Source organism: Pholis gunnellus, assembly GCF_910591455.1.
Source record: "Pholis gunnellus genome assembly, chromosome: 19".
NCBI lineage: Eukaryota > Metazoa > Chordata > Actinopteri > Perciformes > Pholidae > Pholis > Pholis gunnellus.
The window spans coordinates 13856319-13882533 of NC_136546.1; the positions used below are offsets into that span (position 1 = coordinate 13856319).

The 26215-nt window shown below is 44.5% G+C and overlaps 1 protein-coding gene across 2 annotated transcripts; it reads right to left on the bottom strand.

Annotated features, from left to right (window-relative positions):
• Positions 1-4365: 4365 nt before the first annotated feature.
• rps6kc1 (ribosomal protein S6 kinase polypeptide 1) lies at positions 4366-26114 on the bottom strand. 2 transcript variants are annotated; one of them, XM_079180235.1, is made up of 16 exons: positions 25963-26114; positions 24814-24849; positions 23606-23726; positions 22827-22942; positions 22644-22737; positions 22474-22527; positions 21923-22345; positions 21108-21232; positions 20829-20927; positions 19190-19237; positions 18547-18679; positions 15489-17114; positions 14574-14663; positions 9366-9448; positions 7115-7210; positions 4366-6316 (listed from the first exon to the last, which is right to left on the bottom strand). In XM_079180235.1, the coding sequence occupies exons 1-16, from the start codon at positions 26062-26064 to the stop codon at positions 6215-6217; spliced, it is 3348 nt and encodes a 1115-aa protein (XP_079036361.1). In that variant the 5' UTR covers positions 26065-26114; the 3' UTR covers positions 4366-6214. The 2 variants fall into 2 exon arrangements, with proteins under 2 accessions (XP_079036361.1, XP_079036362.1); XM_079180236.1 differs by lacking the exons at positions 4366-6316; positions 7115-7210; positions 9366-9448 and adding an exon at positions 11175-11529.
• Positions 26115-26215: the final 101 nt, after the last annotated feature.

Below are 26215 nucleotides of genomic sequence, written 5' to 3' on the forward strand. Positions count from 1 at the left end.
AATACAGTTCATTAACAATATAGTCCTTTTCTATAGACTAGCAGCCGTGGAGAGCAACATAACGCAACATCACCAAGCAATGTTGACGTTCTCCACCATGGGGGTTAGTTTGTTGTACTCACCGGTGTGACGTCCTGCACCGTCTGCTCCAGTTTCCACTTCTCTGCTCCTCCATTTTCAGATATAACCAGTCCACTCAGCCTCTCCGTCCCAGTATAACCAGTCCACTCAGTAACATAACCAGTCCTGGTCCCACTCAACGATTTTAATAGGTGTAAAGTCCACCATTAGCATTTTAGCGCGTGTTGTTCATGGGTGTGTTTGATTTGGGTCACGTAGCGTGCTCGGCGGGTGGTGTATTATTTCCTTAATGATCTATACATTTTAAGCTTGTGTTTTTGCTCTGCACTTGAGAGTGAAAAACACATCAGTTCCAGTGAAATTGCTGATTTTTAATTTTTAAAAAGAGATCTCACTGGTGCTGTATATGAGAAATATTGGTAATTAGATAGTTTAAATCACTGAGGAGAGTCCGGTCAGAACTCTGGGTTTGCCTTTGCAGAGAGCGTTTCCAATAACTAGCCGTGTTGCAAGGAAGGGTGCCTAAATGAAACCATCATTTAAGATCAAGACATGAAGTGCTTTGGGGAAAACAAACATTTTCGTAAAGGGATGGACAGGGCTATACTCATGTACGAGGGTCAAAGGTCATGTATGGTAACCACAACATTTTCAGGGTGGCTTCATGTGACCTCACAGGCTCATGTTTCCATTAACCCTCTCAGTGACCCCATTGTATTGTCTCGCGGTGGGAAAGCAGAGCATCACAGTATGAAGTCACGAGGCTAATGAAGGTCTTCTGCAAATGGAGTGTGGTGCACCCGCACACTTTGGGTCAATGACCTGTTTGTAAGATCCCTAAACCCTAAAGGCCAATTTGTGGTTCATTTTGGGGTTGTGTTCACAGACTCTGATATTTACTGAATCTGATTCTGTGTCTTTCACAGTTACCTCATCACTACTGCAGAGGAGCTGAGGTCGGAGGCAGAGCTGCTTTGTACTATCTGATCAGATTAAGGCGTGAGACAGCCCAAGGCACGAGGCCAGTGACAAGTAGTATTACAGCAGTTAATTAAAGGCGCACCAAGAGGAGCTTTAATTAGACCTATATTTCATATGCCGTTTATTCCATTTTTTAACTCTTTTACTGCAGGTACAATAGAAGGTATGGGAATATCTTCATCTGCTTTCACATGATTGGATATATCATATATATCTTTTCTCACACACGTCAGTAGAATTTATGATATATTCTGAAAAGACACATTTATGTTGTGGGTGGTGGTTGGCTTTTGTTTATGGCTCTTCTCTGCTGTTTACGATATTGTTTGGTTGTGATCCCTTCCCTTAGGAGGACAATGGACACCAGCTGCTAAAAATAATTTGCCTATACGTATAATGTAGATGCAATGGGCAGAGAGTAGACAAAATGTGTGTTTAGAATTTGTTATTTAAAAAAACAATACGCAATACGCAGGTGTTTTACTGTCTCAGCGATTTCGAGCCAGAACATCTTATATTATGCAGAAGGTAAATTATAAATTTAAATAAAATAAAGCTGTACATCAACCATCATTCACATTTACTGTCACACTTTTACCTGTTTGACAGTGCTGTTCACCTGTACCGCACCACGTGCCGCTCCTAATGCTGTTGACCATGTAGCTTGTGTGTCTGTGCAGTGGTAAGGATGTGTGTGTGTGAGTGTGTGTGTGTGAGTGTGTGTGTGTGTGTGTACAGTGGATAATGAAGAGGCATTGTGTCTCCTTAAAATGACATCATGGCTCTGACAGAAGCTGGAGAAGATGCCCGGGGTCTCAGAGCGGAACTCTTCAGCTCGGCGCAAGTGTGTACGTGTGAGTGTGTGTCCGTCCCTGGGCTACAGGAGTCCTCCTGGGCTTTGTGAACGAAAGTCAAACCGTCAAAGACAAAAACAAAACCTGACCAACAGCAATATGAAGCAGAGGGCAGGCCATTTGGCTGCTGCCCGCTCGCTGGTGCCTCAGTGTGAAAGCGATGGGTGCGAGGGCTGAGGGGAGGCGCATTTGAAGAGAGAGAGAGAGGTGGGAAAAGACTACAGAGAAAGAGAGAGGGAGGTCCAGGAAGTTGTAGAAAGGGTTCAGGGGTCAATTCAGCCTGCAGGCCTGGGTGACGCTTTCAGGGTTCTGGCCTGTATTGCATCATGGGAGTCCTTGGCATGTCCTCTTTATCTTGCCTCTGACCAGACAGATCCTTCCCGGTGGCTTTGTGCACACACAAAGACACACACACACACACATATATATATATATATATATATATATATATATATATATACACAAAACACATGCACCTTGATTCTTTTTGTGTGGAGCCAAATAGACAGTGGTGGAAGAAGTACTCAGATACTTTACTGAAGTAAAAGCGCTGGTAAAAGTATGTAAAAATACTCCATTACCGGTCCTTCATTTAAAATCCTACTGAAGTAAAAGTACAAAATTACTATCAGCAAAAAGTATTACAAGAGAAAATACTCATTCTTCAGATGCATACCCAGGTGAATGATATATTAAATAACTAGATCATTAATACTCATGCATCGATGCATAATTGGCATTTCACTGTCCTCGCTAGTCACGTCCATGTCTATTTAAAGAAATGGGCGTTATGGGACATATGCCTTCACTCTGTGGTGGAGAGTGAGATGAGATGATCCACTCCCAGAAAATAGAAATACCCAAGTAAAGTACAAGTATTACAAAACTGTACCTAAGTGCAGTACTTGAGAAAATGTACTCAGTTACTTTCCACTACTGTAAATCAGTCACTTTTGAGAGTTTGAGATGTTAAAATGACATCATGTTCCGCTGAACCACATTATACAAGAATGTACATTTTAGGCTTCTGTTATATGCTAGTTTGAGTCCATATCAGATGAATTTGAACCACAAAATAAGCTCAGAGGGATTCTGAGTCTATCGTGAACACATCTCACATCTACGCTGAGTAAGATTGACAGGCTTCTTCTCTGAGCTGAAGTGAACCTCTCGCCCTGAGTGTGTGTGTAATGAGAGACAGGTCTTGTGACAAGCACTAATCAGCCCAGACTCTTGACCCTGCGGCAGTGAGGCTGACACAAGGGGGATACACTGCGACACTGCTAACAACTCCTGCGACCTGTGTGTGTGTGTGTGTGTGTGTGTGTGTGTGTGTAAATGAGCATGTTTCATTTCAGGTAATGAGTCCATGTTCAGTTTAATCAAGCCTAGATATTCTGATATGAAAAGGTTATTAAATCATTTTTAAGAGATCGTATCGATCCACAATGAAATATGTTTGATTTCTAAATGTCTGTCCAAAGTAACCATCGCCATCCTCAAATTCAACTCACATTTTTAGCTGAAACCTTTTTAACTGCAGTAAGTTCAAGACAGATCCAGCAAATCTACTGGTAAATCTATTTCTGCTAATTGAAGTATATTTTCTTTGAAGAAAAAATGCTTTGCTTTCTTGTCAAGAGTTAAATGAGAAGACCGATACCTCTCCCCGATGTATAAATAAATATGAAGCCACAGACAGCAGCTGGTTAGCTTAGTGTAGCATAAAGACTGGAAACGGAGAAACGGCCGGGTTCTCTCCAGTGGTGACAACATCCACCAACCTGCTAAAAAAAACTATTTTTGTTTCCTTAATCCATACAAAAAAAACTATGAATAAAGACACCAGCTCCCGATTTTACGGGGGGTCATGTGCCATTATGTGTCAGCCAAAAAAATGACAAACTGTCATCTTTACATTTAGATTTTGTATGGTTTAAACAAAAACTAGACCGTTTAGTTTACACACAAAGATAGAGGCATAGAGCTTATCTATCTCTCTGCATACTCCAAGTTGACTCAGTTATCACAAAGATGTAATATTTGGGGAGTTAATCGTTTTCTGCATACCTGGATGTACCCTGATGCTTTATGGAAAACAAAATATGAAACACATACTGTATATTAAAGACATTTTTTTAAGGCTGGTAGTACCATAACTGCACCCCAAAAAGGTCCCATGTGCATCAATGGGTGCTTGGGATGTACCATGTGTGTGTGTGTGTGTGTGTGTGTGTGTGTGTCTTTGTGCTGGCTCATATTACTGTCACAGTGACACTCAGCGGGAGTGACAGCGGCTTTCTAGGAGTATCATCGGTCCTGCTGATAAGAGGAGCTGTAGCCTCAGAACAAACACACTCCCAGCTCTCGACACGTAATCGCTGAATCAATAACGGAAGCATCACTAGACGTTGTCATCCAGGTGTGTTTATTGTTATCAAGAGTGCACTGACAGACCAGTACCGACATACAGGACAGACCGAGAAAAAGAAAACTGAAGTGTGACAAAAGGGTTAACATGTGGAATATGGCCCTGGTGCAGCATCTACAGTGGAGTGATTAACTGTGTATTGTTAAAGAAATGTATCATGAGGCATTTGATATATGCTCCAATAAATCTCAAAAGTCTTCTTTGATTATACAGGAAGTGATATATTGCATGTAATGTAACCAAGGGAATGTTTACCATATAATGTATGTCATTGTAGATATTACAAAATCAGCATTAAGATCCGTGTTGCAAGTTGGAAAATTTAAATAAAACACACACAATCAAATAAAAAGGATTTGATTGATGAGGCAGTAAGTGATTGACACGTTGGACATGATCAAGGCTTTGAGGCCTGGGTGTACCTTTCACTCAGCACAACATCCTTTAAAAAGGTCTATTTACAAGACACACATAATTTATTGTTTGATAGAACTTTCATAGCACTACACGTATTACGACAATTATATTCTTCCATGCAAAAAAAATGTAGTGAACAGTACAGAGTTTCCTCCGTCATTCATAAAAACTACACTCTGTAAAAGGGCTGGTTTGAAATGTGTGGTTCACGCCTCATTCTTCATCATTCCTCACTGACCTCACGGGCCTGACTACGGAGGGAGAAGGCGTTAAACGGACACTTTTTCCAGCTAAAATCTATTAAATAATTGAATCTTCTTTTAACTAAATGCTTCACTCAACAACAAAACCATCTCCTACCTGAAAATATTGTGTTTATTCATCTTGTAGTGTCCATCTCTGTAACTGTACGTGCAGCTTGTTGGCTGAATATCTGTTCCTCGATCAGAGCAACACAACCCAATCATCAAATGTTAAGCTCATCACAGCTAATCTCAATGGGCTCAGTATGGAGTAATGAATATGTTATAGGCGGCAACAAACTGAGCGTATTGCACTTGTGTTTTTAGGAAAGCTGACTTAAAGGTACAACGTACGAGATTGGGAGCATTTCCATTGCCACTCAACAAGGCGACGGCCGAGCCGGCTAGAAGCTAACAGTGCTAACAGCGCAAACAGTGTTTACCTGAGGGTGGAACCAAAGGGTGGGTGCTACGCTTCCGCGATGAAGCAATTGGTCGGGACAGTGTTATGTAACTACCGTATGAGCGCAGTGCAGCGCGGCGGCCATGAACTAGCCACCGGGGACACTCTCACATGCGCTAACATGCACGTGCAGCCGGCCCGGCTGTGTCAACAAAGAGCGGAGAAACTCTGATTACAACACACACAGAGAGGGAGAGCGACTCCACTTTATCTTTAATAGATAATAGTTGTTTGCTGCTCTAATAATGCTCTGAATAAAAAAAATGTAGCAACGTTAAGTCTGTCAATTTGAATGGTGAACCTACACAACTTAATAAATGCAGTGTAAACACAAAACATGTCACCTTTCACTTATGTCATTTTGACTTACCGCTATTGTATGAGTGTAAAAGCAACAATGTCGTAGTGGATCATCACTCTGTACCAGCACTTATTGTATAAATTATTGCACCACACATGTTGTTCAGTGTTCCCTGCACCAAAAAGGTCACACAGTAAACCCTCCATGAGATAAAGAAATGATCAATTTACAAGGAAAGTAATACTGCTTCTTGGCAAATTCCGTATAAAAAAAGAAAGAAAAACATGGGGACTGAATGGCCATACAGAAAATGGGAGATGCGTGGAGAAATGCATAATCTGAATTTACTGTCCATTTGTGTTTCCAGTCTGAAAGGAATTCATTCAGGACAGCCGGTCTCCCAGCATGCAGCTCTGGTTTCCGCAGTCCCACAATGCACAGCGTCTACTTGGGCCAGTCCACTCTGGCAAAGAAAGGGTGGGATTTGATATCATCCACGCCTCCCACACCTGCCCCCAGTCTCTCCACTGGGTTGTACTGGAGCAGCTGCAGACAAAACGGAGACCATAAGAGGCATTTATAATTCAGTGCAAGTAGTAAAAAGTGACGCCATAGTTTCCGCATAACCACTAACGATATTAATATACGTTTAAAGATAACCAGTGTTGAGGATTAGCAATTAGCTTCAAGATATAAGCACGGAGAAAGCTCTGTTATATATATATATAAGATAATATGTCCACTATGTCTAGGATGTGTGTTTATCAGTTCTAACGTGTCTCTGGTGTTTATTTTTGTAACATATTTGGAGAAGTTGTGTCTTTATTCCCAGAGAGTGTTTTCAGTACTGTGATGCATGTTCTGTCAATGAAGGTAGAGTTTTTTTACGCCTGTTGAGCCACTGTAGCAGGTCATGCTAACCAAGTTCTTCTTCTAGAGGACTAATTTCTAACAAAGCACTATTGCTGGGTATTTGAAATAATCCATATACACGTTTTTTTATATCTCTGTTTCATTGCCATTGTGTTCACCAGCCAGTGTGAGAGTTGTAACTTTATTTGCAAATGCAACAGATTATTACTTTAAAACTATCATGCAAGACTCCCTCACCCACCCATCCCCATTCAGAAAAAGTCATTAGTTATGTTCAAGTTTTTTCAATCTGCACCTTCAAGTGTAAATGACTTTTGTAAAGAATGTATGATAAATGCAGAATCTTCAAACTTCTGTTGAGGTGGGGGACAATCTAGTTGTGTGGCCCACTCAGTTAGCTACTGTACATGACATTAACAGAGTTACAGTACATTACAACAGGACGTTACCGGTAGCACACCGGACTCTCACCTGCTCCAGTAGAGATCTGGCCTCCTCTGAAACAGACTCGGGCGTGTTGAGAGCAGTGTGGCGACCGATTCCTGCTGGATGGCACCGCAGCAGAGACTGTGCAGAGGGAAGGAGGGGTGGAAAGAATAGATAATGATCAATCAAAACAAAGAAAACCTGACAGACCCGAGAGCTAAAGGGACATTTACACTGACACCCGCAGAGCCGAGGGTCTATGTGAGAGCACCAGAGCTGGACAAATAGGAGGAGACCAAAGAGCCAGAGCAACTGAAACAACACTGATCACACCAACTACAACAAGGCAGTGACTGAACTACTGTTGCTCTTTCTTAGAACTGACGTGTGTCACAGGAAGAATGACATGGGCTAGTTTGTTCTTGAATTATGCAGAGCTATTGTGCTGGAAGAACCAACAGTTAAGCAGGCAGCAGTAGATACAAAGCCTTTTTATTTGTTTTTAAGAGTAAAATATGACGAGGTCAAACCGGCAATTACAAGGAATTGTTGCACTCTGGGGAAAAAAAAATATAGAAATAATCTCAGTAGAGAGAGAGAGAGAAAAGGGAGCACAAGACCTACAAATGCTTTTCCAACCACAGCATGTAGCCACATTGTTAAAATAATTGACAATAATGACCATAATCACTGTACGTAGCAACAGGACATCTTTCAGCGTATCTAAACCTCAAAATTCAGGGCTCGACTTTATTTATTTTTTACTTGCCTGGTCGGTCAAGTGGATCAGAAATCTAATTGCCCACAGTAAATTTTTACTTGTCCCTATATGAATTGTTCTATTTATCTAGTTAGCGAATAACAACAAAGACTAAAGTGAATTGTCTTGTTCTATCCGCCTTGTTCTCAAACTTGGGGAAAACATAGTTGGAGTTTCGCCCACATGCTCTTTCCCGACTTAACTCCTGTTTCCAGGATGATTGAAAGCTAAAAAGACTTTACTCGCCGCCACGAGTGCCCGATCAATACTGCGCATGTGCAACTCTCCACAGAGATGAGGAGGAAGCGAGCTGGATCACTCCTTAGCTACTTCCATCATCCACTACGGGAAAAAACAAAACAATGTGTTTATCTATTTTTTACCGCTAGCCCGATCGATCAAGTGTGTTTGCTAGATTTACTCGCCCCAGACTTGGCATTGTACTTGCTCCAGGCAAGCAGGCAGTCCTTATTGTTGAGCCCTGAAATTGAAAATGCTAGAACAGAGCGTGTGCAGCAAGACGTAAGCCCGTGAACCGTTTGTGTTGGGGGACCCCGTGTGCTTTTTTCCATCAGTTAGGTCGGTTGCCTCTCTCTCTCTCTCTCCTGGTACGTACTGCAGGAGTTCTGGCTGGGTTCCTAGCCACAGTCAAGACTGCTCCAGGCAAGATCTTATCCTGCAAGGATCAAGAGACACTATGTGTGCCTGTGTGTGTGTATCCTTGCCAGGGCTGTACCCAGACATAATCATCAAAGGAGACATCTGTGTGTCTGACTTGTTCTTTTTCCAGGTAAGTGTGTGTGTGTATTGTTCAACATAGAAACACTAACCTAACTAACACCCAGACTCATGTTTGGGGCCATTGATGGAAACCGCTGATAGCTGATATGAAAATATGCCCACTGGCAATCAGTTAGAGTTTATTCAAATTGAATAGACAATGGACAATTGAAGAGTCGGTCTGCACCTGCACAGGCCTGTCTGTGCGTGCAACTGTATGTGCGTTTGTCCTTCAAGAGAGCAGCAAGGTGTAATTAGCATGTGCATGTGAATCATTTGTCTTGCAAACAAAAAGGCTCCGAGATGCTCCCCATCAAAGATCGTCCCTCAGACAGCCCGGCCGAGCAGCAGCACCTCGAGAGCCGCCCTGGTCTTCACCTTCCACACCGACCTCGGATCGGCGCGCTTCAAGCCCAGCGCTGCTCCAGGAGCCAGCAACCAGGCCCGGTGAGAGCTGACCCCCCCTGCCCCAGCAGATGGAGCTCAGGCTGGGGGAGAAAGTCACACCGACACCCCTGGCACTCCCCGAGAACCAGAGTAAGAGACGGCAGCCAAGACGCACCTCACACACATAAACACACACACACACACACCAAAACAACAAACTCCACCAACAAACATACAGACACGCGCGCAGAATCATACACAACTTGGCACAACCATAAGGAGTGTGAGAGAGTTGAAAGCCAAGGCACCGACAGACATCCCACAACACCTTAGATACAAAGATAGCGTTGTTCATACTTTCTGACTCACCATGCCTGTCAGCAGCTCGTACAGGACGGCGCCCAAACTCCACCAATCGCATGCTGCGGTCTCCTCCCCGATTCCTCCCACCTCTGAAACGAGAGTTAAAAAAAAAAGGAGGGAAAATGCGGAATTAATCATTAAATCAGAGAAATAACTTAGTCAACTGATCATAGATGTAAAATAAAAGAATAACCCAATATTTATGAATAAAATCATTTACTCATCTTCAGCTTAGCTAAGTGCAAAAGAGACCGCTTTAGTAATTACATCAAAAAACCCTCAACAAACAGTTTCCGACGAACATCTTGGGTTACTTAATATTTCATTGAATTGATACAATCAATTCAAAATGAGCACAAAAACATGAACGGTCTCTCACACACACACACACAAACAAGTGTGTGTCTCATAAAAGGGTGATTTGCATAATAAAAAAGCAGTTAAATTGAGGAAACCGTCTGCTGCAACTTCACACCATCTGCATGACCTGACCTCAAACACACACACACACACACACACACCAAGAAATGTAAAGCAGGAACAACTGAGAAGTAGTATAACGTTATTGTTGAGTTTTATTTTCTCCCGCACCATTTTCAGCTCCTGAAAACAACATTTATTTTATTATTGATTGTTAGGCTTGTGAAATGTCAAGAAATAGTGGCAAATTAGGAAATCGCAATTTACTCTAAATCAAATGTCTTGTCTGTTTAACAGTCGAAAAAAGAAGTAAAAAGAAGTGGGAGAAATAACTTAAAGGATTCATCCATTACCAAATCATTGCAGCCTTACCACAGACCCTAATGGCAGTCCGCCAGAGGGTTTTTGTCTTGACAACCAAAACTAGTTAAAGGCTCTCAATAATCACAGACATCATTTACCATCTCGACATACATGTCAGGACTACAAAACCCTCTCAAGATAAACATTTCATGGGAAATCTGTCCTCCTCATGGCCACGCTTTCTGAGAGTCTGATCCAGAGTCAGTCGGCCAACCAGTTTGATGGAAGGCTGTTGGGACTCCACAGCATGTGTTGAAGTATGACACAGAAACCAAGAGCGACACACGTGTTGCTAAAGTCAAAAGTATATGAGCGAGAGAGTCTGTGTGTGCGCGCTAGTTCCACTGGGTACCAGATGGCCTCTTGTGCTCAGCTTCCCTCTGCTCCGCTCTCTCCAGAGGGCTGGGACCCCGGGTCACGGCTGCGTGTGCCCAGAGACCAGGCTCCTCAGCTGGGGGAGCAGAGGAGGACAAAGACCCCTCGTCTCACCGGAGGCTGCCAGGAACTCCAGGGGCCTGTGCGGCTCTCTTGCAGTAAAGGTTAGAGAGGGCTATGATACGACTTGCACGTTTCGTTTACACACATTCATACACACTCAAACACACACACACACACACACAGACACACACACAGCCAACTGAGCAACCAGTCTTCAGGGCTCCCCAGGACTACTGTTTTGACAGCCAAGGAGAGAAGATCGTCATTGAACGGACTAGTGATACCTGCGTAGTTATGAGCTGGAGGGGAGATACTGGACACACACACACACACACACACACACACACACACACACGCACACACACAAGCACACGTCTCAGAGCAAGGTCGATGTCATCACAATGGATTAATGTCTAAGGAGCTGCAGGGAGAGTACAGTGGAGCTGGCTACACTTACCGCTCTGTCAGAGCGAGGCAGGGAGAAAGGGAGATAGAGAGAGAGAGAGGACGGGAGGGGAGAATTAACTGCATCCACGGGCCATGGGTCATTCAAACCACACTGTTACACTGTGTGACGCGTTAATTTGACCATACCTCCACAAAGCTTTCTTAAACAGCACACCAACCCAAAAAAATAATTAGAAGAAAACAAAAGGATACGGAGGAGTTTGGAGACAAACATTACAGCGTTAACCTCGTGGACTCTTCTTCTTCCCTTTCCCCTTAACAATGCAGTTCCCTCCTGCTTTGTATCTTAACCACTCCTTCTCCTCTCGGCTGGGGGGGGGGGGGGGGCATAAGGAACTTTCTCTCTTCTCCTCTTAGTGTGACTTCCCCAAAAACTGAACAGGCAGTCATTGTTGAAAGGGGAAGTAAAGCGTTTGCAGGTAGGAAGTAAGGAGGCTTCGGTTTATGACGTTCCAAGACTGAGGCGGTCTCATATGAGGCTCTGTTAAAAAGGTGACAATTGTTGTTAAAACCAAATAAGTTATATATTCAAATACAATCCTTTGATTCATCTTTACCGTGAGGACTGAATATCTGATAACATTCAAATCATAAAGCCGAAGAACGTCCGGAGTACATTTTCTTACTTGAAAAGGTTTTCAAAACAAAGAGATGACACAGCGTTGTGTGAAAAGGGGAACTGAACATTATCTTCCAGTAGATCACGCTGTGGCTGAGCAGCTAAAAGTCGGACTTGTCACCTCAGAGGGGAAGAATATTGAGTTTCCCTTTTCTTAGACATTGAAGAGAATTGGTTTCGGCCTTGCTTCCCTCTCCGCAGAACAATAAACAATTTCCTGTTGCTGCTCCAATCAGGTCGTGTCTCACTGTCACTCAATAGCGGTTTTATTATTATTAGAGAACAAAAGATTAGTCATCTGATGTTTATCAATAATGATGACGATTTGCTGAGAAAATAAATAAGCAGAAGTGCCGGATAAATAGATTCACAGATGTCACTGTATTTTCCGAGTCCACTCCCGTGTTTTTTGGGTGTGAATGCGTGCGTTGTAAAAACATGTTTCTCTCCGTCTTACACACACACACACACACACACACACACACACACACACACACACACACACGGTCACAGCAGGCCCCCTGCTAGCTTTCTGGCAAACAGTCATAAATCTGTCATCAGGAATGAAGCCATCGCCAGAGCTGACCCTGTCTGGATAAACAGCAATACATAACAAGGGCAGGGGAGACACACACTCACTAACCTCTGCGTTAGAGAGAGAGAGAGTGTGTGTGTGTGTGTGTGTGTTAACAAGCACATACTGTACATCAACAGATGTATGGATGTACCGATCGTACGGGGTTTGCGGGTATGAATTAAAAACATGTCAAATAGATGAGAGCCATTACTTAGTAATATGTGCGTACTAACATTTAGAGCAACAAAGAAAGGTGGACAAAGACGAGAAAGAGAAAGTTGCCAGCGTTTCCGTAGTACATTCAATGTATGTTGAAGCCACACTATCGCTCAGCAACAGCGTCACACACCCCCTGTTGGCTGCTTGAACACATTACATCCATTGATCCATGTGGGATCAACAGTCTTTAACTATTCCACTTCATTTCACTAAGGCGCTGGCTTTTATCCACAACATTGAACATTTTTTTCTGGGATTTATTCATATTTGTACGAGTGAGCCGAATGTGAACACCGCCCAAATGTGATGCAAAGGGCACCACTCCGATTGCCTCCTTCAGCTCCTCTAGTCCAACATCGGATATACTTGTATTTGTCTACATCTGAATTCTACAGTGCTGAAAAAGACGAGCTGATTAACGTACGGACGTATTCAATGACTATTTTGAAAGTGAATTAATCGGATTGTCAAGTAAAGAAACCAAAAGTTGCCGACAGCCTTTCAAGTCTGAAAAAATAAAATATTTAAAATAAATACCTTCCAGTTTTGACTGCTGAGAACTTAAAAAAGTAGTCAATACATTATTTGCCCTAAACCTTTACTTGATTGACCCAGAACTGGCTTATGAGTGCTGTTATAAATTATCTGTGAGTCAAGTGTACATTTAGTCTAAATCTACCTTTTACATTTTTTGAATTTCAATCATTTTATTTTATGTTTTTAAATACACAAGACTGTTCAGACCTACCATCCACTCTCTGAGACAAGTATAAAGAGCCGTCGCTGCTGATATTAACGAGAACAATTACTACATCAATTACACAGTGACTTCAGAGTCAAACATGTCTCGAATTGGCACTTAGGCTTTAAGCTCCATTGTGCACATGAAGCTCCTTGTGCTGAGCTTTGCTCCAGTGTGTCTTTAGGTCATCTCCCGCTGGCCACCGTACATATGCCTCTATGTGCTTCTATTTCCATTAGTGGGCTTTTAAACAAGCAGTTTCTAAAGGGAATAAAAAAAAATGCACACTTTGAATATTAGATAAAGCATTTGTTGCTTTCAGATTTATTACCACAGTGGCACACTGTATGTTCTCGTCACAAGGAGGATTTAAATCTGAAGTGACCTTCCCGGCTTGAGAGAGAGGATGAGTGTGAGAGAATAGCTTAATATAAGTGCGTGGGGGAGTGAATGGGTGCGAGGGTCATTGTGTACGTCTCTAAATCCATCCAGAGTTTTTCAGCAGTTATCCGTCCTGCGTATTTAAGAAAAGATGTAATCAAACACATCACACCTAATCCATCCAGCATCCCAAGTGTAAAGCCCGATGCTTAAAACAGCAACATATTAGAAGAAGTATCCGCCCATAGATGACAAACGGGTGTGCACACATGCACTGCAGACCCCCCCCCCCCCCCCACACACACACACACAGACACACACAGACACACACACAGAAGTGCTAAGTAGGGACATGGTGCTGTAGTCTAGCAGCGGTTTGTTTTAGGCAGCTTGTAAACAGCATGCCGGAGCTGCCACAAGCCTGCTGAGGGCGACACATGGAGTTACCTCGCTGCTGTCTCACTGTTGCACAACAGCACACTCTACAGGACGAGGAGAGAACTACAACCAGAGCCAGCCTCTCCAAACTGCGAGTAAATACTAAATATTTCTAATTTATCCTCCGGATACAAACCAATACGAGTTATTAAATAGTGAAAAACGTCATCGTGATTACGGCATGAATCCTTAAGATGAAGGTTTCTTTAATGGGTGAAAAAAAGCAAATGCACAGAATGGAAAGAGGACCTTTGCGTATGGATTTCTGTCTATTTCAAAGTGGAGAAGAATACTCTCTACTCTCTAGAGTGCTGTGTGTGTGTGTGTGTGTGTGTGTGTACACGTGGATTGTTTATTCATGTCTGGCTATGAATGAGGGTTTTGTGACCATGGGAAAGTGGCCTACTTATGGCCCTGCATGCTTGCATAGAATTAACCCCACGTAAAGCTCCTTACTGACACGCAAAAAGAGGCTCCCAATTAATAACAAGTTTAGAAGGGGCACCTAAGAGAAATCAGAGAGATAAAGTGTACGAGCATATGTCTCACCTGGTGCACAGTACATATTGGCAATGGCCTCTTTGTCGCAGGACTCCTCCACATCGTTCCAGCTACAAAAGTAGGTGAGCTGAATGTGACCTAAGGAGACAGGGAGAGAGGGAAAGCGTTCGGCTCAAAGAGTAAGAAACATTCATCTGGTGCTCTGCCTCAAGCCGACACAGTCGCAAATCGCTCCGACTCGATACTTTTCAAACTGTTTACTCACCTTCAGAGCACTTCCTTCCACCGGTTCCTTTCTGCCTCTCTACATCCCTCAGCGAGCTTTTCAAGCACACGGCCCCAGCGATTACTCCTGTTTAGCGGCTACCCGTTAACGCTATCATTAGAACTAATGGTGTCATTAGGTAGCCGTGGCCATTAGCCTGGGCTAGCCAGACTGATGCACCACACTACGCCGTTGATGGGCCCTTTAGAACAATAATTACCACCAGGGAGACGAAAACAGCCACTCAGCTAATTAGACGCTTGTTGATAACGAGGCGGAGAGAGATGATTGTAGGACGACAAAAGGAAGAAGTTGAGGGGGAATCTGTGACCTCCTGGTAGGGAAAAAAAACACTTTCCCCTCTCTGGAAAAGCCTTCATTTGAGTAAATACATTACATCATGGCTGACTGACTTCAGAGAGACGTGGTTATATGCTCGATATAGGAGAAATATGAGCAGATTTCACCCAAGATGTTCATGAGGTCCTTATTGAACTGTGTCTGAAATATCTACTAAATATCTTTTTCTAAACTTTGTGCAACTAAACTGTACTGCAATGCTTCCCTAATATTATAGCTCGTAAGCAGTTGTGGCATAAGAACGTATTCTACATTGTATTCCCCCCCCCATTCTTATACTGGACTAGATTGTGGGATGTTACCGAACAAAGACTTTACGATAATAACGGATGTCTAACCTTGGTGGTCGAGCAGGATGTTGTTGGGGTTGAGGTCTCGACAAAAGATGCCGTGTTGGTGCAGTAAGTCCAGGGCTGTCACCATCTCCACGGCCCAGCATCGCACAAACTCCTCCGGGATACGAGCTTGGGACGCAGCCAACGACAGCTCGTCCAGCTCGGCGAACAGCCGCGATACTTCTTTATCAAATTCGCAGCCGTCTGTATCACTAATAACTCTTGATGATTCGCCATCAAGACCGAATAAACTCTGGACCACTGCGCGAGCCTCTGTCTGAGAGTCTGTGCTTTCGCCGCTGTGGTTAGGAACCAAGTCTGTATTTACTCTTGTACCGGCCTCGAGTTTCCCGTTCAGAATGTCAGTAACTGGAAGGTCAAGGTAATTATTTTGGCATGTAGGGTGAACAACCATTTTGTCAGAGGCCTCTGACCCGAACGCCGAGCTGCAGTCATCCCACAGCGAGTTGAAGGGAGAGGAAGACGCAGCACTAGTGTCACATGTCGCAGAGGCTGTACATAGAGATGAAGACTCCTGCTCCAGTGGCTGCTCCTCCCCTTCCTCCGGCTGGCTGTGAAGCTGTAAAACATCAGGCTGGATGAACTTCTTCGGCGAGGCTGTGGCCTCGAGGCCGAGACACACCCCCGAGGTGTCCAATTCCTCCTGTAAAGAGTCGACAGTCCCGCCCGTTACAGGCAGGTTGACCAAAAGGTCTGGCGGGTGACCCTCATCCTCCCCTACTGCCTCTTTGAACGAGATGACTGGCACGGACTCGTTGGAGCCTTTATCGCTACAGTCCAACCCCCAAAGCTCTGAGCTGTGGCCCTTGACCTCCTGAGCCAGCTCCGGAAGATCCTCAGTGACATCCGAGCCCAGGTCGGATGTGGAAAAGAGGGAGACCGGCTTCTGAGAAGGCCGCTGCTCTCCCGAGTCAAGACAGGTCACCTCGCTGGCACTGTCTTTGCTGTCGATGCGGAAAAACTCCATTGGCGTGTGCTTGGACTGGTCCAAAGACAGAGGCACAGCAGGGGACGGCAAAGGACTGAACACCTCGCCGTGGTCCTGTCCCTCGCCGCGGTATTGCTCATTGCCGCTTTTGTCGGACGACTCTGTGAAGAAGCCGAGTTCCTGAGAGCTGATCGGTGACGAGAGGCTGTCGTTGCTCAGCAGTGACCGGCTACGCGAGGACGTGGTGGTCGTCGCGGCGGGCACTTCCAGCGACGGCATTTCCTGTTCGCTCTTCTCTCCCTCCTCCTCTAGTGCATCTGGTTCGACCTTGTCTAGTTCGTACTCGTTGCAAAGTGTCAAATAACTGTTGGTGCACTCCTCCTCAGAGGTGGCTCCAGAGTCCGACTGGGCCCCAAGTTGTTCAGTGAGCCTGGGAGGGAGAACCCTTTTCCGAGGAGACGCGATCGGCTTCTCCCCTTTGTTCTGGAGCTCCGATACGGAAGCGGGACAAGACACCGGCCCAGAACCAGAACTGGCGGAATCTACATCGAGCTGTGGTGCAGCGTGTTGCGGAGAGTGTACTGCCGCCGTGTGGCTCTTCTGGATGAAGGGAATGTCAAAGCTCTCCTCTGGGCTGGAAGTACACAGGAACTTTCCAATGTGAGACCACAGCTTCCCCCCTAGGGATGAAGGAAACAGGGCATTAAAGACAAATAAAAAAAGAAGGGTGTATCCAATACAGTAGACAGCAGAGGTATTAAGAGGACAAATGAAGCACACCACGCTACTGGAACTACGCCAGGAATGTTCTTCGGAACTCAGCAACCACCTGTGTTTCAATAGGAGGAACCGTGGTCTAAACGTAGTTCCTTCTCATCGTCCAAAACGGTAGCAGCACTGAAAGTTGCCAATTTCTGTTCACCATTCACTCATACAGTAAGTAAGCACAGAGAGGCAGTAGTATCAACATACGGATAGAGATGGTTTGTTGATAATTAAACAAAGTTTTGTAGTTATGTAGACTTTGTAACCACTTTCAAAAGTGTTTCAATGGCTTCCTATAGCTGAAACAGGGTGGGCAAAATGAACTGTATATGATGCCCGTGATAAGAAGGACCTGCGGGGCAAAAGAGACTTTCAGTTCCTGACTTTGGCCTCTGGGAGTCCTTAGACACTGGGGGAAATTAGGTAAGGCTCATTCCACTTAGGAAAGAGTAACCAAGGCAAACAAGAGCAGTGATTGATTGATGATTGAATCCAATTTGGCTAAATGGGGTTGCTGTGTGTGTGTGTTTTAGGTTCCCAGTGTTATGTTAGCGTTTTGACTTCTCCCTGTCTTACACACACACACACATACAGATACACATACACAGCTGTAGCGTGAGCAATTGGAAGCCAGCATCTGTTGTGTGTGATGAGAATGGATAGGGAGCTCACAGTGATGATAATGATAGTAGGGCAACTCGATGGCTTAGAAAGTAAAACCATCCACATGTTGTTTTGTCCAATGTCACTCAGGTCACCGCCTCCCTCCGTCTGCCTGCCTGTCGTCATTTAACCTATCAGCTGCTAACGGCACACTAAAGAAGAAGCAACCCTGGATTGTGTTAATCGCACAGCTGAAATGCAAACTGTGGGGAAACGATGCCTTTTCTGGCATTTTGATTGGCTTTATTAGATTATGTTCATATGATATTAAATACTGTCCACTAATATTAGCGCAGGGTGGTTATAGAGTGCACCAGATTGAATAGGTTATGGAGCATTAAAAAAAAATATGGCTTGATTTCATTGTACGTCGTCACCCCCCCCACACACACACACACACACACACACACACACACACGTGCATCGTAGAGCAAGTGGGTTGTAAGGAGGCCCAGGTGTTGGCATAGCTAATGAAGCATGGCGCCACCTGGTATTCAGAATAATGACCTGTGACACACACCCATCTCTATCAAACATCTGTCTGGAACAAGGGCAGAGAGAGGGGTGGGAGAAGAGAGAGTGTGTGTGTGTGGGGGAGATCAGGTGAGGGGAGGGGAAAAGACAAAAGAATGAAGATGAAGTTGGTGAGCATTAGATGACACACACACACACACACGTGTTTACCTTCAGCATACTGCAGCAAAAGGAAAACGGTGTCTTCAGAGACGATGAACTTCCTTAGCTGCACCATGTGGGGCACAGAATGAGGCATGATTGTCCGCTTAGTCCGCCCACAGTCGCTGCTCTTCCTCAGACCCTGCGATAAGGATGCAGAGAAAGAGGAAGTGAGCAATGCATTAAAAGGACATGAGGAGAAAAGAAACATTAACTCAATATGGAGGGCATGAGTGGGAGGAGGTAGAGGAAGGTGAGTGTTTTAGCCTCTGTGAAGACTAAGGAGAAACCTCCTATTAACAAGGTTCCAGCTTTGCCCCACGGCAACCCAAAGTCACTGGATTCATCAAGCCACACACAGCCCGTGACTTTAAAAACAGCCACACAGATCTATCAGCGCTACATGTAAAGTTCACATTGGTTCCGTTTGTGCGAGTGTGTGAGCGCGCACGTGTGTATTCATCTGTGCCTGAGCTGTGCGTTGGCATCTGGCACACGTCTCACACCTGAGAGCGGAGGAGCTGACAGGGACAGGCCCATTAGAATCAATTACAAACGGTCACACACACAGGGGCTTCTGGCACACTTCACACCTACAGTCAGTACGACAAGGATGCACACACACACACACACACACGTATTTTAAACTTACTTTCAGGATGAACGTCTCTTGTGTTCTCTTGTCCATGACCAAAAGAACCTGTGATGGAAGAGTGCCATTAATTGCCAGATATGAACAGACACACACACACACACACACACACACACAGTCTAGGATGATGTAGTGGTTGTGCGCTCCAGAGTATTTCAACGACCGGGTCGGGTCACACATGAGGGTCACTGCAAGACAAATGTAGGTCCTTAAATTATACAAAAAAAAAAAGTGGCATTAATGTGTCAGATCCTGCTGTGTCGACCAAACCAAGTCCCACATGACAATGAGTACAATAAATCTATAAAAGCATGTAGTATTAGTAATCGAAAAATAAAAATCATTGTATATTGAATTTGGTTGAACAAAAAACTCTTTTTTTTCAGTATTTTACATAATTTCATAGATGTATGTGATGCGCACGTGTTCCTTGAAATAGATGTAACTACAGATCAATGCAATGCTCCATGGCAGACACAGTAACTTCTAGCAGAGCCATCTCTGAATCCCTACCTCCTTCTTCCCTCTGTCTCTTCCTATCCTTTATCTCCCCCCTCCCTTCTCCCTGACATCTTCATTGCTCCTCTGCCCCCCCCCCCCCCCACCAGCATCTCAGGGGAGAGCTAAAGCATATGTGTGTGACCCGCTGTGTGTTCGTACACAGCGCACTGCGTGCGTATGTTTTGTGGGTGCGCGCGCTCTCTCTCTCTCTCTCTCTCTCTCCATGTGACCCTGGCTGGAACCAAACAGGTGCAGGCTAAATGGATATGAATGGAGCTGTGAGTAAACAGAGTGGCAGTGCTAGCCAGGGCGCTAATATAATTAAGACACAAACATCAGGGAAGGGGGGAGGTGGAGAGGAGGGGCAGCAGGGTGAGGAGCTCTCTCCATCTGTCCCCTCTGTCCCCATTAAAAGTGAAAGGAGGAAGGAGGAGGTGGAAAAAGAGGAGAGGAGAGCTGGGTCCTTTCTGGATAGCACAGTTTCCCCTTTTCTTTTTTCCTTTTGCTGCGTGTCTGATTTGTTTCTGACACACTGTGGATTTTGCATGCACCTCTGTAGAGTAACACATGTTAGTATTGTATCAACATTTTCCTTGGGGTTTTGTGTGTGCGGAGGACGAGCATCATTGATTCAACGTAGTGTGCAGCTCTCTGAGCGGCTTGCCAAGTCATTTCATGGCTGAGTGGTGAAGTTGCTTCGCCGGCAGCTGGTTGAGAGGACCGGCAACCTAAACTGACCTTGTGGTAGTCATAACTGACGCTGAGCATACACACACTCAGCCCTTACCGTACCATTCAGTAAATCCATTACGCTTTATTGCCTCAGATTTAAAAAAAAAAAAAAAAAAAGATGTTTAAAAAGGGAAAGGACACAAGGAGGAGACATTTGACACGTCTACATTTATCTGGGCAGGAAATCATTGTTAGGACCTCCATTATAGTTGTCAACGTAAGAACCTCTTCCATATGTATTATTATATTCAAGGAGAAGATTCTGACATCAAATCAAACAAATGTGAAGCATCTCTTAGTAGAAAGAAATAGCCAAATCATTGCTTGTGATTATAAATGAAACAACTTTTAAGTGAACTCACAAAATGTGGCTGCAAGTTGCAAGATTTGTCAAAAGTGAACTGACCTTATCTATGACTCCCAGCACCCTGTATGCTCTCAGCTCCTCAGAAGGACTCTCCTGGCTTCCTCTGCTGCTGGACGGGCAACAATGTGCCCCCAAAGCCTTTGGACAAAGAAAAACACATTTCATAATGATGTGGAAAACAACTGTCTGGTTTGTAATATTTATATGATATGCGGTCTCAAGTGGTTTAAGGACCCTGGTGGATGCACGCATATAAGGCACATTTGCATAATCTAACACTGAGAGCACACAGGCCAGTGGCATCCCCCTCCCACTCACCACTGTCTGTGTTGACCCTTGACCCATGCTGCTTCTCAGATGCTGACTGGATATCTGTTCTGCACGCATCAGATACTCGGCGGTCTTCTTCTTCACTGCCTCTCGCCGCGTGGGACTGGGCTCACCTGAAAAAAGGGGTCATGCATTTTTCTTTACCAAGCAGTTTCTACAGCGCAGCGGGGTTCAAAGTGTCTGTACAAGCATTTTATTTACTGACAAAACAGCATGTTATTATGACAAGGTAATAAACCACTGGGTAAAAGATGATGTCTTCTTTGAGGGAATGTCAGGGTCAAACTAAAGAGCAGCAACCCTGCTGCTGGAATCTCCGCTATCATAAACACAAGGACACCCATCAAAAGATAGACATTCATGATCACCACTTGAAGAAAGTACCTGTTCAAGAGGACCGTTTTCAAAACTTGGATCATGACCTACACGTATCTGTGGGCCAGGGAAGATTTTATGAATGGGTTTACTAGTAGTCAAATCGAGTACTACTTAGTCTGTGTATAATGTCCTGTGTGACTCTGGAGGGAGCTTCATCACGTGTGAATCTGGACTAAGTCTTGGAGATGACAGTTGCAATTTTGGGGCATAAAGTGTAAAAGATGTGGGTGTTCACCAGGCAGGGAGGGTCACACGTAAAGATGCTACTGTGTAAAATGATGAGACATGTACGATACACAAATTTAATTGCCGATTTAAGAAATGTATTCTTCAAGAATCTGGTCTCTAGTGAAAGAATTTGTCCCATTATACAGAAGTTGTGTCACTGCTGCACATGTAGGTACCAAGCGCTCTCCCAAACTAACCTTGCACTCCTTGCAGCAGCAGGTCCACTCCGCTGCGATAGCAGGAGAAAGCTGCCTGAAAGTCCTGCTCTTTCTCCTTCTGCACAGCCAAACAGATGAGCTCACTGGCTCTGTCTAGGTAGTCGGACTTCACGTCCTTCGGGTTGCCACCACCGGCTTTCCTCAGACGGCCGGAGAAGAGCGGCGTGCGGCCCGGCCGGCTGACCTCTGGGTTAGGGGCGGAGGAGGCAGGGACCGGGGCAGGAGATGGGGTGCGGCGATCGTGCAGGGAGGGCAAGCGGGGGCTGCAGCTGCTGCTAATGTTGGTGGCTCCCCCCTGTGGCTGGTTCGGGGAGGTGCGGCCTGAGGCCATGCCATCATCCAGCCCAGTCAAAGAGTCGGTATCCACACCCAGGGAGGTCAGGTCGCTGTCACTGGACGGGCCTGGGGAGGAGAGCAATGCCCGGGTCAAAACAGACACATACACACTCCTTAATGAGTCCATTTATGAGCTCTCATGGATGTGTGTGTGCGTGTGTGTTATTTTGATAACATAAACAAACAAACTTTACCACCATACTCAGATGTGATCGTCAAATCATCCGCACCACTGATGTCTCTCTGAACTGGAACAAAATAATGGCCACAAATCTCTGAGCAAGTGTGACTTGATTGTAAATACAAGTCATTGTAAATTAAGAGGAAGACGGATTTGAGGAAGTGTTGTTGTGTTTCACCGTACCGTCAGAGCTGCAGTCTGATAAACTGTCTGCTAAGAAGTCTGAAAAGGGCTCAGCTGGTCCAATGAGCTCGGAGCCGTCGTGGACCTCGCCTCCCTTGAAGAGAATTAAAAAAACATTGCAGTTCAAAGTAGTCTGGGAGTACGTTTGTGTTTCTCTGTGTGGATTTTTTTTTTTTTTGGTACCTTGAAGAAATCTTGGATGTGCTGGCTGCTATAGAGAGCAGGGATGTTAGCAGAGAACTGCAGCAGATCCTCGGAGCACTGTCTTCTTTCCTCGACTACCGAGTCATCAAAACGACCTGCGCATGCATGCATGGATAAAACAAAAGAGAAGATAACGCACGCACTGTTGAAGAAAACCATTCAAGTCCGGTTCAAGACGTTGCTGTGGTGGTGGGAGGTTAATGAAGCGTGCCGGCTCACTGGTGAACTTAGGACACAGTGACCCAGAGCAAATGAAAAGGAAGCATTTCATACAGTCAGCCGAGGCAGTGATTAGGCTGTATGCTAATAGCGGAGAATAAAAGGTAAGGGAAGACCATGAGCAGACGTAATTTAATTACAAGTGGTAACAAAAGGCAGGAAGAGGGCATTTGCATTCAGAGCTGCAGGACGGACACACAGTTGGCATTTGATCAAGTCGAGGGGTCAACACAGTAGGGGGCCCGTCATTAGGTTAGTAAGTCTGCACTGTCAAGTAAGAGTAGTGCTTAATGACACTGAGCTGCCTCAGGGGGGCAGAGTCCTCACTGCTCCTTCAGTGATCCAAAGATCCAGGATTTAGTCTCTCTACAGCAGTCAGTCACACAGTTCTGTCACTAACGCAAACAACCACGGTATTGAAAAGGTAGCAGAGGACCGAGAACAGGAGAAGAAGACTCCTCAATGACGAGCAGTTGGTCTCTTTGCATTTATCTGGACAAATGTGTGACACAGGGGAATCGAGGGCATTTGTTTCTTACCAAAGACTTTGGCCTTGGCAAACGGGGGAAACAGCTCCGACTGGCTACAAACATTTTTATGCAGCTGCCAGAGGTTCTGATGAAGCTTCCGGAAATCACTGTACCTCTTCCATACCGTTATCTACAGAAAGAACAAGAGGAGAGATGGATGAAGATAGGGAGGAGGAGGAGTCAATCTGTTTAATAATACCTGAAGCTTCACCAAATTAATTCAACAAATGTTGATGCTTGAAGAAGTAACCAGATTTTGTAATTGTCTGTAAAAGTAATCTCATTAGTACTGTATTTAAAATGTCTGAGTAATTCATATATTCATTGTCAACAGCACCTCTCCATAGCCTGAAACTAAAAACCAATCAAAACTCAGCCGTTGTTCCTCTGCTAAGTTAAGTCAAACGGCTCATCTTATGCAATAAAACGTCCAACACAAGTCACAACATTCAGACACAAACATGCATAAAGTAGTTCCTTACTCTGCGGCATAAAGCCGAACATAATGGCCTAATGTTGAGCTGCGAGTCCGGTTTGCTAAAATCCTGGCCAGCCTGCTGGTGTGAAGAAAACAGGGGCTGAGCAGAGCACCACTCCCAGACTGGAGCACTGCCCAAATAATGGAGGTATGTGTTCTCCTAGACATGCATGCAGTAATTGACATCACGCCTGCTGCATTAGCACTGGATCCAGGCTAGACTGCATTCCTCAGTGTGTGACAAATGCTAGAGAGCATGCATGCAAGTTTTTACAGCATGTTTTTAGATACATTGTGAAAAAGGGAAATAGCCGAATGTTATCTAAAACCTTTTAAAAGACAGAACAGTTATCTTGAGCAATATTTAATACTTAAACTGTGGACAAGTGTGTCAGTAAGCTTAAGATACAAAAAGAGAAATAAGGAGAGATTCTCCTGATGTATACTCTGCTTTTATATATGACTTATTTTGACGATTGAAATTTCTGGGCAGAAACATTAAGCTTTGCTTTACCAGATCTCTCGTTTCAGGATGTGGATAAGGAACATAAAGCCACACACAGCTCACAGTCTTACATAACAGATAGCTGACACTGCACAGAAGCCGGGCCTATCCTCCAACCCTGCAGGGGGAATTCCCTCGGAAAGATTCCATTAAACTCCCGTCTTTCAAGAAAGTCTGCCAATGCTTTGCACACTCACTAAGTCACAATATGCAAATAACGGCTGCATGTCTTACCTCTTGGACATCCTCTGGGTTCTTCCTGGAGATTATCTATGTGGAGAATGGGGGAAGAGAACTTTAGAGGGTTTAGAACCTCTGTGTGGGCGATTCCTATATCTACAAGTATAAGATGCCGGCGCTGGTTCAAGACTTTATTGAGAGGCTGGCACGAGTATGAGCAGGGACACAGCTCTGAGTGTGACAATGAGTGCTTTATATGCAGAGTGAGTGTAGGAACGCGACATCACCAACAATCATAACAAAGAAACTCAGCCGGTCCTGTTTCTACGTTATGGGACTGGGAGTGTGACCATCAATCTGTAACACTGCACAAACTGGTAACTGGCTGAATATTAGGATGCGTCTGTTCATTTCATCATCGCATGACTTACTATACCAGCACTTGATCTGTGAGTTGCTGTGTATTATCAATGGGGACAGGGACCCATGCGTACAAATGAAAAGCCTGATTGTCTCAAACTGAAACTGAAACACATTTTCTTTTTATCTAGGGTTTCTCCTACCTTGAATTAGCTTTATAGTAAAGCAACACCTTACTCATGGAGTTTCATGTTCATACATTAATGTTTTAAGGTTATGAAGCTTTGACATTTCTCCATCTAGATCAGGCTTGATAACAAGGATCCCCACAACGTTAATTACTTCTTTCAAAGGCATTTATCAAGGAAACCTGCCTAAAAATATAATGGCAACATGAACCTGCTAGTTATTGTTTGAGTCTGAACACATTTTGTTTCTGCTTAAAGATTCTTAACATCGTCTCCTTCATGTTTATCTGTCGTAATGCTACATATAGGACTAACTGAGCTAGCTAGTTAGCTACCCAGCGGGTAAAACCAGGTCAACACAGCGTTTAGGTTGAATCAGTCTTGCTAATATTGCTAATGTAAGTTAGCAACTAGATAATCCACTGGGGGGTTGAATACAAACACATATTAAAATATAAACAAGCCTGAATGCTACTGTAAGTGAACGATTACACGTAAACAATAGCAGTTACACTTACCAGCTAACCTTGAGAGGCTAAAGTAACGTTACTTGTGTTTGCATCATATTAGCTTGGTTAGCACAGCTCCAGCTAGACAGATAGCTAGCTAACAACACCTAGCATCAGCCCTGAGTGCCCATCCTCCCTTTACTTACCCTCGCGGTGACTTTATACACAGTATAGCCTTTCAGGTGCTTTTTGGGATCTGTGACAGTATAAAACCGAGCCAGTTCTCCTCTGTCCCGCTGCGATATCATTCTGATAGTGACAACATTGCCAAAGCTACCATTCAGCTACCCTTACACATTCATTCCTTGACAGCACAGTGCCAGGCAAAGCAAATAAGTTAGAGCCCCCCCTGTGGAAAGTCAGTGTAACTACATGCCTTAATGTCACTTAGATCCAGAT